At 40.2% G+C, this 15020-nt stretch overlaps 1 protein-coding gene across 1 annotated transcript; it reads right to left on the bottom strand.

Annotated features, from left to right (window-relative positions):
• Positions 1 to 1245: 1245 nt before the first annotated feature.
• On the bottom strand, positions 1246 to 13942 carry LOC110537618 (vacuolar protein sorting-associated protein 26B-like). The gene is made up of 6 exons (XM_021623794.2): positions 13168 to 13942; positions 10905 to 11061; positions 5413 to 5577; positions 4848 to 5023; positions 4423 to 4565; positions 1246 to 3939 (listed from the first exon to the last, which is right to left on the bottom strand). The coding sequence occupies exons 1-6, from the start codon at positions 13388 to 13390 to the stop codon at positions 3805 to 3807; spliced, it is 999 nt and encodes a 332-aa protein (XP_021479469.2). The 5' UTR covers positions 13391 to 13942; the 3' UTR covers positions 1246 to 3804.
• Between the last annotated feature and the right edge of the window lie 1078 nt (positions 13943 to 15020).

Genomic DNA, 15020 nt, shown 5'->3' with positions numbered 1-15020 from the left:
AACTTCCCAGTCCTTAACGATTACAAGCATACCCATAACATCCACCACCATGCTTGAAAATCTTGAGTGGTACTCAGTAATGTGTTGTATTGGATTTTCCCCAAACATTAAACTTTGTATTCAGTACAAAAAGTGAATTGCTTTGACCCATTTTTTCAGTATTACCTTAGTGCCTTGTTGCAAACAGGACGCATGTTTTGGAATATTCTTATTCTGTACAGGTCAATTAAGTTCGTTTTGTGGAGTAACTACAATAGTTCACCCATCCTCCTATCACAGCCATTAAACTCTGTTTTAAAGTCACCATTGGCCTCAAGGTGAACTTCCTGAGCAGTTTCATTCCTCTCCGTCAACCGAGTTAGGAAGGACACCTGTATCTTTATAGTGACTGAGTATTGATACACCATCCAAAGTATAATTAATAACTTCACCATACTCAAAGTGATAGGCAATGTCTGCTTTTAAAATGTTTTAATTCACTGCTCGACTGAGAGGTCTTACAGATAATTGTATGTGTGGGGTATAGAGATGAGATAGTCATTCAAAAATGTTAATTATTGCACAGAGTGAGTCCATGCAACATATTGTGACTTGTTAAGCAAATGTTTCCTCCAGGAACTTATTTAGGCTTGCCATAACAAAGGGGTTGAATACTCAGGCTCAAGACGTTTCAGATTTTCATTTAATTTGTACATTTTTCCAAAAACATAATTCCACTTTGACATTAAAGGGGTATTGTGTGCAGGCCAGTGACCAAAACATCTCAATTTAATCAATTTAAAAATGCAGAGAAAGTCAAGGGGTGTGAACACTTTCTGAAGGCATTGATTCTTGAAGAATACAACCTATGCACTTGTTGGATTCAATTGTTTGTAAACAATGGCATTGTAACCAAACCATTTATAGCTTCAAAAATGTCAGTCCTTGCATCTGGAGCACTGTCTATGCATTCAAGTGGGGTTATATTTTCCCATTCCTTGGCCGTATACCAAAATAAGTGGCAGGGTGGATTTTGTAGTTTTCCAATTGCAGATTGTAGCTTTAAAAAGGTTGTAAGATGACTTTGTAAATATTTTTGTTTTATCTATGTACATTTGAGTAATTTTGAATTAAATGCACCATTCTCTAATATGTTTAAGAACCTTTGTTTAGCAGTGATAAAGCATATTCGGAAATTGAACCTATTGCAAAGCAAAGTGTTCATCTCTCAAATGACACACAGTGATACTTTGCAATATCTTCTGATGGGCGTTTTACATCAAAAGCGACAAGCCAGGTCATGGAAGGTTAAAGGGACACTTCACCACTTTTTAACCAGAATACAGTATGCTGATAAAAAGTAGAGAAGTGCCCCTTTAAAACATGTTTACAGAGTCATATGGATGTGTCCCAAATGCCTCTCTATATAGGTAACTGTCCTATGGGCCCTGGTCAAAAGTAGTGCAATACATAGGGAATAGCGTGCCACTTGGGACCCATCCATAGTGTTAACCTTCAGACTCAGGGAGACTATCAAGTCTAGCTACAAATAAATCCCGCATTGAGAAACAGCAGTAATAATTATAATACATGAGACATGTAAAGACACTGTAGCCCAGCCCATAGGATTTAATGAACCCACATGTCTATGGACAATACAGTTTCAGTCCATTTATCAGGTGCCCAAAAAGGTCTAACATTCACAAAGGCCTAGATTACCTCACTTCACCGTTAACCAGTACACACAAGGCAGATCTTTGTTTTTATTTAAGCAATATGTCAGTTGGTGACCAACTGCTCGTGTGTTCATCGTTACGAAAACACACCCACCCTACTCACGCTAGAAGTTCAGAATGAGAATGTACGGCTGCATGGGATTTATACTAATGCGAGTATGTGCAGCCAATGGCAATGTCCACGATAGGTATAATCCTGGGAGACCCTTGTGGATTTGACAGCTCTAACCCAGTTCTACCTCCGACACCTTAAAAACAACAGCTATGAGGGAGTCGGCTAGCGTGAATCTGATTGAATCTAGCCTGAAGTCTAGTTAGAGCATAATACAAAACACCATTCCAAAAGACTAACATGTTCTTTGTTTCTTCATATTATTTCCAGTCAATATGACAGTGCCGGCACACGTTATGAGGACTTCAGTGCATTTACACCGGAAGTCATGTACCTGGTGTAAAATGGTTGGAGATGACAAGAAAAATAAGCTGTGAATAAGCTTCTAGAATTGAACTACAACCATTTGGCAAAAATGTAACCGGTGTTGGTAATGTTTTCTAGGTACTTGTCAAACAAATTACAGACAGAAAACTGTGGATCTTGTTCAAATAAAAAAGAAAGGTATTAAATTGATCATATATTCAGTTCATAAGTTGGAAAGATTACACCAAAATCTGCCACACTTGTATTAACAGCAGTAGCAGTGGGGGGAGTTTGTTTTGGGTGGGTAGTGATTTCATCAGGACCAATGGAATGGTCTAAAATGAGAAAACTCTGCCTACCAGGGGAACCGGTGTGGTGATACTGATGGTTTATATGGTTAGATGGAGTAGCGCATTTTTGCTCAGCCTAACCTTAACCTAACATTTCACATTTTAGTAATTTAGCAGACGCTCTTATCCAGAGCCACTTACAGGAGCAATTCGAGTTAAGTGCCTTGCTCAAGGGCACGTCGGCAGATGTTTCACCTAGTCGCTCGGGGATTCAAACCACCGACCTTTCAGTTCCAGTGCCAACATTCTTAGCCACTAGGCTACCTGCCGCTAACCTGTAAAGTTAATTATCCTAACCTACTACTAACTATCCTAACGCAACCGTAGAAGCCATCAGTTCCGAGAAACCATTAGTGTACCACACTGGGCGATGCAAAACTAACTTGCCCATTGTTAATGGACATAAGTCACCTAGACAAACCCAGAACATGTATAATGCTGATAAAATATCAAATACATAAAAAAATATACATGTTTGCATCTACTGATAATGACAAAGTTTGGAATGTTATTTTTGATGATAGAATGGAATGCAATGTTTTATACAAATAATTTGTTTGACAATTCAAATGTCATTTTCCCTAAGCTGGTGTGCATCTAAAGTTGCATGACATTTCACATTCTGATTTTAAAGCCACGTTTATACCTTGCGCTAACATGTGGACACTGGACACAGAGTGGACGGATAAGAGATCAATTTCAATACCATTTCAATACCATGTGTGTACACCACAAACCTTGATCAGATAGTGAGTGATCTGATCATCTGGATTGGATGACGCCCACATGTTAATGCAAGGTGTAACCAGGCCTTAAGAGGACTTGCATGTCCATTGAGTCCAAATGCCAAAGACACGTACTCATTAAGAGATGCCTAAAAGATTTCAACAGCAGCTGTTTGGTTTGGTTTAAGAAACATCACTAATTCAAAAGGACAGAAAAAAGGCATTACGATAATCAGTACAGCAGAAAAACCTGGCTAAAAGTTCATAATATACCATGAGAACGCCTTATTTCTTCAAACATTGAATTATAGTGACATCTTTTCAGCTGCAGTTGTTGGAGAAAGTAACATCATCAGTGTTGTTGATGAAATGGCAAAGTTGAAAGGGGCGAGGTTATGCCTAAAATGGCTGCCGTTCACATAATTTTGGACATCACACATACTCTGTCATAGATGACCTGACGAGCACACACACATTCATAGATGCAGTGAACACACATGCATTCTTTCTCACAGTCGTAGATTCACAGACATGTGCACATAGTGCTCACACACACCGTTTCGAAGCTATGGACTGTAGGCTATTCTGGGGCTTAGCTACTGTTCCTTATCCTGGGCATGAGCTAGGGCTTTCTCGTCACTGGACGAGCACTCGAAGCGCTGTGAGGCGATGGCCGCTTGGCGGGACATGCTCTTCCTCACTACGTCCCCCCTCCTCCACAGAGTGATCTCCTAGAACAAGGCAACAAAACAGGGTAGCGTTAATGAGGCACCAAATGGACAAAAACAGAAGGAAACAGGGAGAGACTACCTGAACTTGTCCAGTAAGAATGTTCAATATTACTTTTCTGTTGCGCTAACCAACACATCCCAGGTAACACACAAGCAACTAATATATAGTGGTGTACACCTCATGTTACGATGCAGCATGGTGTGATACAGGTATGATAGGACCTCCATTTGGTTTCCTTTCGTTACATCCATTATACAAAATCAATGAATTGTTACAGCCTTACTCTTACACAGCACCCATGCACAGAGTTGAAATGAGCAATGTGCCGACCTTGACTATTGAGATGTACCACAAATTAGACACCAATCAGACCAAATAGAACAAACGCGTAGAGCATTATGAACCAACACCTACCCATCTTCCATTCTGTCTCTACCACGGGTCTAGTGTTTGTACTGTCTCTACCGTGTGTCTGCATGTACCTGCTGTTTGAAGTAACGCCTCTCCTCCTCGTCTATGAGCACCAGATTGAGGTAGTACCGCACAGAGTACTTCTTGTTGATGTCCCTCATCGTAGGAGTGATCTCATAGCCAGCCAGAAAAAGTCGAATAGGTATGGACTCCCCTGAAAGAGACCAAACCCATATTATTAAAGTGATAGTTCACTGTAAAATCCAAAAACGTTGTATAGACGCTTTCTGTCCACATCCCATGCCCAGTGTGTAAATCCAGCCTTGTCAACTGTGCAGGTTGGTAGAAGGGGAAATCAGAGGACGGGGGTCATTGTAATGGCTGGAATGAAGTGAATGGAAAATTATCAAAACATAGTTACATTCCAGCCATTACAATGAGCCCGTCCTCCGATTTCCCCTTCTACCAGCCTCCACTGGTTGTCAATGCCACTGACCTCTCACTGGTGCTCCATCCATAATCTCGTACTTGGCTATGGTGTCGTTCTCATGGTACACGTTTGTGCCCGTGCCAGTCGTCTCTCGCTTGATGATATTAATCTCCATGTGTCGGATCTTGATCCGTACCAACAGGAAGTAAATCTTCCCCACGATGACATCTTTTAGGTGGTACCTGCATTAAAATGATAGTTCTACGGTCTATGGACAAGGACAGACTGAAACCCAAACTGGTTTTGTTTAACTAGTCACTTCAATCAAACGCTAATAAACAGTGCTGAAAGAAGTTGTCATAATAACAAGAACTACGACATTGTTTCACTCCCCTCAAACCAGTGTCAGTGTTTATATAGAATCGCGACACAAGCTACTTCAAATGTTCTATTATGTTCAGGTGGCTTTTCCCTCACAAATCAAGATTTATTATCATGGGAGTTTAGGGAAGATCAACCAGGGAGACTGAGGTTTCACTAAAGCTCTGCTATGTCGCCCGCCATTCAAAAACAGGAATATCGCAAGCCTTCCAATTAATGTATATGATAAACCATGGTAATAGAGTCATACTTAGACTTGTTGTACTCAAACTCGATGTGCAGGCAGTCTTCGATTCCCACTTCCATCTTGATAGACGAGTTGAGTTCTGGGAACATACTGAGCGTGTGCACAACAATGTCCATTTCTTTACTGATGTCGTTCAGTCTCCGGCTTACAGTTACCCGCAGAAAGTAGCTGCAATATAAAAAATGTTTAAAAAAAGAGTCAGTTATATCTACTAATCTATTTGGTAATAATACAGGATGCACAAAAGAAACAATTCAGAAGGTGTCCAATAACACGGATAGGAGTCACATTCTCTCCATAAAGACCACAAATAGTTGGTGAGACATAGTAGAAATCAAGTGAAGTCTGAGCCATGATGCATATACAGTAATATCAAAGCAAAGAACAACATACTCTTAAAGGGATACATCGGGATTTTGTGACTGGAAGTCATTGAATCCCGAAGGATCCCTTTAAAAACAGCTTTCATCCCATGGCCATAAGACTGTTACATAGCTAACAACTACTGCTCCCCCTCACAACTACCCTGCTGCTAAAATGATTTGATTTATTACTACCACTATGCTGCTGTTCATTCATTACAATTACCATTAGTACCCATTTATTTATCCTGCTACCGTCACTATTACTCCTGTTTACACTAGTATATTACCAAAGGTATGTATATATTCCTGCTACCAGTCACTTTTCAGCCCTGTTCACACTTAGTTATTCTGCCATCAGTCACTTTTTCCTAATCCCCACCTACATATCTACCTCAAATACTGAAGTATCCCTGCACATTGTACATTTGAGAATAACTCAGTGCCACAGACGCGGCCCGCTCCCAAGGACTGGCTCTCATTCTCCGTGGCCGAGTAGACATTTAAGCGTGTTAACCCTCGTAAGGCTGCCAGCCCAGACGGCATCCCTAGCCACATCCTCAGAGCATGCGCAGATCAGCTGGCTGGAGTGTTTACGGACATATTCAATCTCTCCCTATCCCAGTCTGCGGTCCCCACTTGCTTCAATATGTCCACAATTGTTCCTGTACCCAAAGGTAACTGAACTAAATGACTATCGCCCTGTTGCACTCATTTCTGTCACCATGAAGTGCTTTGAGAGGCTAGTTAAGGATCATATGCCCTCTACCTTACCGGACACCCTAGACCCACTTCAATTTGCATGCCACCCCAATAGGATCTACAGACGATGCAATTGCACTGCACACTGCCCTATCCCATCTGGACAAGAGGAATTCCTATGCAAGAATGCTGTTCATTGACTATAGCTCAGTCCTCAAAACCATAGTACCCTCCAAGCTCATCATTAAGCTCAGGACCCTGGGTCTGTACCCCTTCCTGTACAACTGGGTGCTGGATATCCTGACGGGTCGCCCTCAAGGGTGTAGATAGGAAACAAAACCATCCCGCTGATCCTCAACACAGGGGCCCCACAAGGGTGGTTGCTCAGCCCCCTCCTGTACTGCCTATTCATCCATGACTGAGTGGTCACGCAAGCCTTGAACTCAATCATCAAGCTTGCAGACGACAACAGTGACATTATTTGGTATTGTGTGTAGATCAGTGACACGATCTCAAATGAATCAATTTTAAATCCTGGCTGTAACAACAACATTTGTTGTTGTTACAGCCAGGATTTAAAATTGATTCATTTGAGATCGCCTGATTACCAACAATGACGAGACAGCCTACAGGGAGGTGTATTCACACCACTTGACTTTTTCCAAATGTTGTTGTTACAGCCAGGATTTAAAATTTATTAATTTGAGATCGTGTCACTGATCTACACACAATACCAAATAATGTCAATGTAGAATTTTGTTTGGACATTTTTTAGAAATTAATTAAAAAAAAATGAAAGCTGAAATGTCTTGAGTCAATAAGTATTCAACCCCTTTGTCATGGCAAGCCTAAATAAGTTCCGGAGTAAAAATGTGCTTAACATATCGAAAAATAAGTTGCATGGACTCATTCCATGTTCAAGGATAATGGTTAACATGATTTTTGAATGACAACCACATCTCTGTACCCCACACAATACAATTATCTGTAAGGTCCCTCAATAGAGTAGTGAATATCAAGTACAGATTCAACTACAAAAACCTAGGAGGTTTTTCAATGCCTCGCAAAGAAGGTCACCGATTGGTAAGCATGTCAAAATAAAAAAAAGCAGACGCTGAATATCCCTTTGAGCATGGTGAAGTTATTATTAGGCTTTGGATGGTGTATCAATACACTAAATCCAGGCTGCAACAAGAAAATGTAGATTCAGTCAAGGGGTTTGAATACTTTCTGAAGGCAATGTATATTTTTTCCATATAGATATTTTAATAGTGTGTTATATTGTAGCATTGTATTGATGTTGATTGTTTTCTGCCCAGGGAATACAGATGAAAATGAGCCATCTAATTAAATCTGATGCAATGGATTGACCATGGTACATGGCCACCGACAAATAAATAAAAAATGTGCACTTCACTTAAAAGACAAATGCTTCTCTAGAGTTAACATATATGCAGTGTACTGGATACATGGAAAGTGGCAACTCTCTAGACTAGGCTCTAGTCTAGTCTGTCTCTATTTTCAGTTTCTATTAATCCTGTTTCTACTTCCTTACTTCTGTTTCTATTTGTCAAGGCAACAATTATGTTATGTTGAATGCAAAACTCTTAAAATGGCACTCTGGAGGTGAATCCATTCAGACCCAGACCTTTTTACCACAGACAAATCAGCTTTACGATGCTTTAAATTGTTACATTTAACAAAATGGCCTAGAATCACATGCAATCCATTGACAATTACCTGTTACCAAAGACAACAACTAGAATGCACTATTATTAGGCGATAGAAATGTCATGGCTGAATCAGAATTAGTTCGGTAACATTCATAAATAAGACGTGCTATTTACATAATAATGCTTGTGAGATATTTGTATGTTAGGATGTCTTCTTTTGGATAATACTGTTGGCAGTTTGCAGTTATCCCTTCTCTGCTAGGGCTTAGTCACTAGGGGCCCAGAGAGGGGAGAGGTCAGGCTCGTCTTCATATGTCAATGTATCTGTTAAACCATGTGAACCACTATGAAGAATATCAGAAGGGGAGGAGGACAGAATAGAGGCTTGTCTTCTTATGGGAATGTCTCTGTAACTATTACATGTCCCCTCTGAGGTCTTATCTTGATCTAGTATATGACCTAAGAGGCTCACTGTCTCAGGTGAGCTTGTCAAGGAGGAGGTGTATTTGAGATAAAAGTATCTAGAATTGACAATTGATATATGCCATTGGATGAGGTAATGGTTTGGTACTATGTTGTACCAACAACGAGATAAGAACTTCATTTAGGAAACCAAACTGAACTATAATTTATAGCTAATGCTATCTACCTATGGGATACTCCTCTTTCAAGTAAAAGGTTATTTGTGAACTGTTCCTAAGATCTGTTATTCGTCATGTGAGTTGAGATGGGTGTGTCTTCGCTATAAATGATACTAAGAACTGTTTTGTAAGCACTCTCAGAGAATTCATTTATAGACACTGAATTGATCTGATAGTCACAGGGCTATGGTGAAGCTCATATAATTAAAGATGGACTTTATAATATGACTCTGACTTGTGTGTGGTTTGCACTCTCATTATTTGGTAATACAGGAGGGGGGGGGGGGGCTTGCCTATTTTGCATGTTATTTTGGCATTAATACGTGTCACATATCAGTTTGCAAACAATTTTTAAATATATATAATTGAGTTAATAAAGCTGCATACAAACATGGTCTCTTTGTTTTCTTGAGTAAGGCAGCTCCAAAATGCTGGTGTTTCAGCCTTGCTCAGTGCTTTCCGTGGTGGTGGGGCAAGCCAGCAGAAAATAAGGGGCGTTAGGCCGTGATTGGCTCAGTGTTCTCTCACTCATGGGGACACTACGTCACCACCAAATCTAAGGGTAGACCTCAAATTCAAGCCCCTTGGATGCTGCCATAGAGTTACATTAGAAGTGCCCATCCAAGAAGGCTCAAGGTCATTGGCCACAGATAAATATACGTCAAATCACTCGTAACTTTGATTGGACTGATCATGTCAAAATCATACTTTCAAAATCTTAGCTAGCAAGCTAGCATTCATAATCATGAATCAAGTCAACAATCTACTGGCAAATACTTTTCAATCCTTGTCATATGAAGAGAAATTATAGATAAAACGTATCAGTGCTAATCAGCCATTGGACATAAACATTACACAACAAGTTGTAAATCACAAATTCAACAATGAGTGGTGTGGAAGGAATCAGTGACAGTGACTGTGTGGTCACAAATCTGGGATTAAGGGGCTCTTTTCCAAGTTTAAAATGATAAACATTCAAGCTAGGCCATGCTATCAATGAAGCATGATTTGTGCCACGCTCAAAACAACTTAACTCGGAACTGCGAAAACTTGACTTCAGTGAGTTCAAGACAACTGGGAAGTCGGGAATAAACGAGCTCTGACTGGGCAAATACATTTTGAGCTGTCATCCAACTCTGGTCTCTTTACGACCTCTTTACGACCGAGTTACGACCTGAAGATCAATGATGTGATCATGATTCAACCTTGTTTTTCCCCCAAGAGTTCTCAGTTGTTTTGAAAGCACAGTAAATCCAGAGAAGAGAGAATTCCTGACTTTGATGACAAAATTTGCACACAAAGGACAGCCGCTCCAACTTCCTGTGAGCACAGCACAACAGGGGAGTTCAAAAATGTATTGTTTGCTGCTGCATAAATTATGTAGTATGCTAGGGAGATATATATACACTGTAGCAAAGAAAGTAGTACTAAGTGTAAGTTGTGTAGTAAGACTAATAATTTGGTCTATTTACCCCTCTTAATTTCACCTACATGTGGTGCACATGTAGCCTATAACCTGTTTTAGAGAAATGTATGCCCACTTTATTTATCCTACGGGTCTGACTTGGTGTACAGGGAGAACACTGTAAGAACGACCCATGTTCTGGATTCTGTCGCTGTACATTTCAAAAGTGATAAACAAACGGCTATATTGACTACGTCCGTCCTAGCTCGCACATTAATGTCTTAAGCGAAATTACGGATTGCCTCTTATCCGCTTGTCGTCCCCTTATGCTATAGTTTGTACATCTCAATTGTCAGTAGAAACCACATTTGTTTAGGCAAGTCAGCCATATCACCTATGTTTTTTTAAAAGCAGTAAATGAGGCTGGATGAACTGTTTCGCTGCCAGACAAGGCTCCACTGATGACCAGGTGTAGCAGTGGTAAGATGTTGAGACTGCTGTATGTAGGCACCATTTGTCACCCTTATAGCGCAATTAATGTATTGTTTAGTGATGTGTTGGGGCTTTGCTGGCATGCATCCCACTTTTAGTATTTTTTGCCCCACCAAGATTTACATGCTAAAATCGCCAATGTATGTAACAGTCCTATTGTGCTGTGAAAATGTTTCATGCATGGTTTGTTTAGTCTTGCCAGATGCTTACTGTTGCTTACCGTAATTTGACATTCTGGCCCGTGTAGGCCTCGTATGGTTTCTCCACATTTGTGAACTCAAAGTCGAAGGTCCGGGACTGCGTTAGCTCTCCCGGTTGGGCCAAGTCTTTAACCAGAGACACAAACTCATAGTTGTTGCCCTTGTCATAGTACAGCTCTGAAAAGAGAGAAATGGTTGTTGGTATCACCAGTTTACAGATTACTTTCTAATCTATCCCTTTAAAAGGCATTACATGTACTATAGAGAGAGATTCAAGGTAATGCAACAAAATTACAACTGGTTACTGCATCTTACAAGGCTGTAAAATGTTTTACCTTTTATTAGTCACAAACACATATTTAGCAGATGTTATTGCGGGTGTAGCAAAATACTTAACAAGTTATCTAGTAGTATCTAGATAACTAGATATCAATTCACAACAATACAGACAAATCTAAAAGTAAAATCTCAGTCCGATGATGCTGTGACATACCGCCCCAGATCAAATCAATACCGCCCCAGACCAAATCAAGTTAAATAGTTCCAGTCTGACGTGAAGCATTCATCCATGTATACGGGTAAGAGTCTAGCTATAGTTTCAGATATAAGTAACTAATTTTGTCAGAATGTCATTCACATTGCAAGTTAAAGCGTACTGTTAGCTAGCTGGCTCACTAGCTAATGTTACGTGTATGATCTGTGTAGTAATATTATTTGAATCAGAAACCCATTTGTATTGCTAGTTATAGCCTAATGTTAGCTAGCTAAAATGTAATCTAATTTGTTAGCTTTAGCTACCTGCAGATTCATACTACAGCTATGATAATGTTTGCATTGGTGGTAGGAGTTGGGATTATGCCGGTCCATTGTTTAGCTAGCTACATGTCTAAACAAAAGACTCCACTTCGGCCGGATTAATACATGACCCATCAAATTAACCAGGTGTGTCTGGGGGTGATTACGGCCATCTATTGTATTTCATGAACATGTGTACATGTCTAGAGAATAGTGACCCATTCACTAAGCTAGATGTGGCTTGGGGGGGATGGTTATAGCATTTCCTTCACATGACCCATCAATTTAGACAAGTGTCGGGTAAGCGTCTTCTAATAATGACAAAAATATTGTATCTGGACACTTTGTTTTTGATATTGCTACCATGCAAGTAACTACTTCACTGTACTGTTTACATCTTCTGTATCCTGTGCATGTAACAAATGAACTTAAATTTGATATAGGATGTGTTTTCCACATGGCCTCAATTGTGAATACTTAAAGAGATGGGTAGGGCTAAAGCTTAAGAGGGTGTGAACGATGCTGAATGGGTGTAGACAAAGAAGAGCTCTCCAGTAAGTGTACCAAAGCATCCAAGGGCCTTTTTCTCAAAAGTGGAATTTATCAACTTTCAAAGCAGAATTTCTTTCTCATTGTTCCACAATTGCAGTGTATGATATAAGATTTTCTAGCTCCGAGTCGCTACTTTTAGCCAATGTAAAAATACAAAATAAACATTAACATTTTGCTACACAAGACCGAATCGAGGTAGTGGACACATGTGGTTTCCAGTTTGCATAAAGTTCAGTGTAGTTCCTTGAGGGACGTCGTGATTTTGGCTTGAGGGGGAATATACACAGCTGTGACGATAACCGAAGACGATTATCTTGGGAGGTAATGGGGTCGGCATTTGGTTGTGAGGTATTCTAGGTCAGGTGGACAAAAAGACTTGAGGTTCTGTATGTTATCACAATCACACCATGAGTAGTTAATGAAACATTACACCACCAGAGTTCTTTATTCCTGTCTGTGCGATACTGATAACATTTATTACAATGTAGGCCTAACTATAAAGAACATGATACAGACCAAGTGTAACTGACAGGTGAAGTTAGTCTCATGATTTTCATATCTTAACTTCTGACTGGTTAAGTTAGCCTCATGATTCTCACACTTTTTACCAGGTAGAATATACTGTAGGAGAGTTTCTGTGGCACAATGGGTCTTCTATTGATCACTTCCAGTATATCACACAGCCCACCACAGGTCACAACGCGTTAACCCGTGCCCAAGTTGCATGCAGTGAATGAGTATGGCATGGCTACGTGTTGCGTCACTGTTCAATCAATGGACACAGTTTGATTTGATCAGCCTGGCAATTAATTAGGATTACTATATCATTAATAGAGACTTGTTAATGTTTTGCACCATGGATAATTGTGTAGCTTATTTAGTTATTTGGGCAGTGACAACACAACACAGACAAAGATGGGTCTGTGTCACACTTACCAATTTTCCCAATAAACTCGATTTTGATGCCTTGATGCTCGAGTCTTTTCCCTGGATTCTTCAGTGTTACGTTGACTTTTCCAGATACTGTATCGCCATCATAAAACAGAAAATATTGGTCCTTTTTCCCATCTTCGGTCTTATGTTCGGCTTTCTTTCTTGTCTCAGCGTCATTCAAAACTATATCGATTTGTGCACTTTGACCAAAACTAAAAAAGCTCATCACTACACCTTGTTTCAGAGCCTTTGTAGATTCTGCATGTACAACAACAACCCTACGTTACTGTATTTCAAATCCTTGCTACAGTAACGAGTGATTTCTTCCGAAATTTAGTTTGTGCTGTACTATGCCACTACCTAAACTAAATAGGGCAACTGTTGATGAAGCAATGTCCAATGTTGAGCTTCCTCTTTAAATGCGCATGCGTGTAAATGCAGGGTGCGTTAGAAAAACAGATATTCAACAGATAGAAAAGAGTGCCAGAAAAGTATGATATTCTAAATAAATGAAACAAGATAGATATGTCAGCTTCAGCCAAAGCTGTCAGTAGAGACCGAAGTAGTGACACATCCCACTACCTCATTTTTTCTGGTTCAAATAGTCATATACTGGTTCATATGCAGTCAGCGCACTTAGCAGACAAGTCCCCGCTGCCTTCGAGAGAGCCACCCCTTAAGTAGAACGGAATCAATGGTAAACGGCCTGAGTGGGACATTTTTAATTTATCCAATATCTTTGCTGTCAACGTCAGGTTCTGCGCGATTTCAACCCAACATTTCTGGTGCGAAAAAAACCCGCTGGTGACGTAAAACAAGTGCGCAGCGCCGCGCCTGCAGAGTTGGGTCACATATTTTTTATAACTAATTCAAGATAGACCACAGCCTGTCATTTCCAATGGGAACAAATGGGCAGAGCCAAATACGAGCGAGCGAGGTCCTATTGGCCCGTTCTAGCATACATTTGCATATTTCTGTTAGGGAACGCATACTGTGAAATGCACGTGTGCAATAACTCAATCAACTTTGCACTCCTAAACAACGCGGTTTTTAAATACTTTGACGAAGGATAAAGTCTACAAAACGTAGTCCACTCAGTTCATAACATATTCTAGTTTTGGGAACATAAAACTGTATTGAGATCAAATGTTTCATAAGTGCATTGACTGTATATGATCCAGTACATGACTATTTGAAACAGAAAAAATGAGGAAGTGGGATGTCAGTTCTTCGGTCTCTGCTGACAGCTTTGGCTGAAGCTACATATCTATCTTGTTTCAATTTGCAGAATGAAGGCCAAAATCTCCTTCCACCTTCTCCCAAAATCAAATCAAATTGCATTTGTCACATGCGCTGAATACAACAGTTCTAGACCTTACAGTGAAATGCTTACTTACAATCCCTTAATTAACAATGCAGTTTTAAGAAAATGCAAAAAAGTAAGAATAACCAGTAAAATAAAAGAATAACAAATAATTAAACAATAGAGGGGCCATATACATTGGGTACTGGTATAGAGTCAATGTGCGGTGGCACTGGTGTCAAGGTAATTGAGGTAATATGTACATGTAGGTGGAGTTATTAAAGTGACTATGCATAGGTAATAACAGAGAGTAGCAGCAGCGTAGAAGGGGGGGGACAATGCAAATAGTCAGGGTAGCCATTTCATTAGATGTTCAGGACTCATGGCTTGGGGGTAAAAACTGTTTAGAAGCCTATTGGACCTAGACTTGGCACTCCGGTACCGCTTGCCGAGTGGTAGCAGAGAGAACCGTCTATGACTAGGGTGGCTGGAGCCTTTGACAATTTTTAGGGCCAACCTCTGACGCAGCCTGGTATAGAGGTCCTGGATGGAA

Source organism: Oncorhynchus mykiss, chromosome 12 (genome assembly GCF_013265735.2).
Source record: "Oncorhynchus mykiss isolate Arlee chromosome 12, USDA_OmykA_1.1, whole genome shotgun sequence".
NCBI classification, from domain to species: Eukaryota; Metazoa; Chordata; class Actinopteri; order Salmoniformes; family Salmonidae; genus Oncorhynchus; species Oncorhynchus mykiss.
The sequence above is the reverse complement of the archived record's forward strand: the minus strand, read 5'-3'. Positions and strand labels throughout refer to the sequence as shown.

What these genes read in the sequence shown, in the direction of transcription:
- LOC110537618 (XM_021623794.2), bottom strand. Translation starts at nt 13,390, where the DNA reads ATGAGCTTTTTTAGTTTTGGTCAAAGTGCACAAATCGATATAGTTTTG. An exon ending in GGATGGAGCACCAGTGAGAG is followed by an intron (nt 4,566 to 4,847) that starts GTCAGTGGCATT and finishes GGTCTCTTTCAG; the next exon opens with GGGAGTCCATACCTATTCGA. An exon ending in GGCGTTACTTCAAACAGCAG is followed by an intron (nt 3,940 to 4,422) that starts GTACATGCAGAC and finishes GCCTTGTTCTAG; the next exon opens with GAGATCACTCTGTGGAGGAG.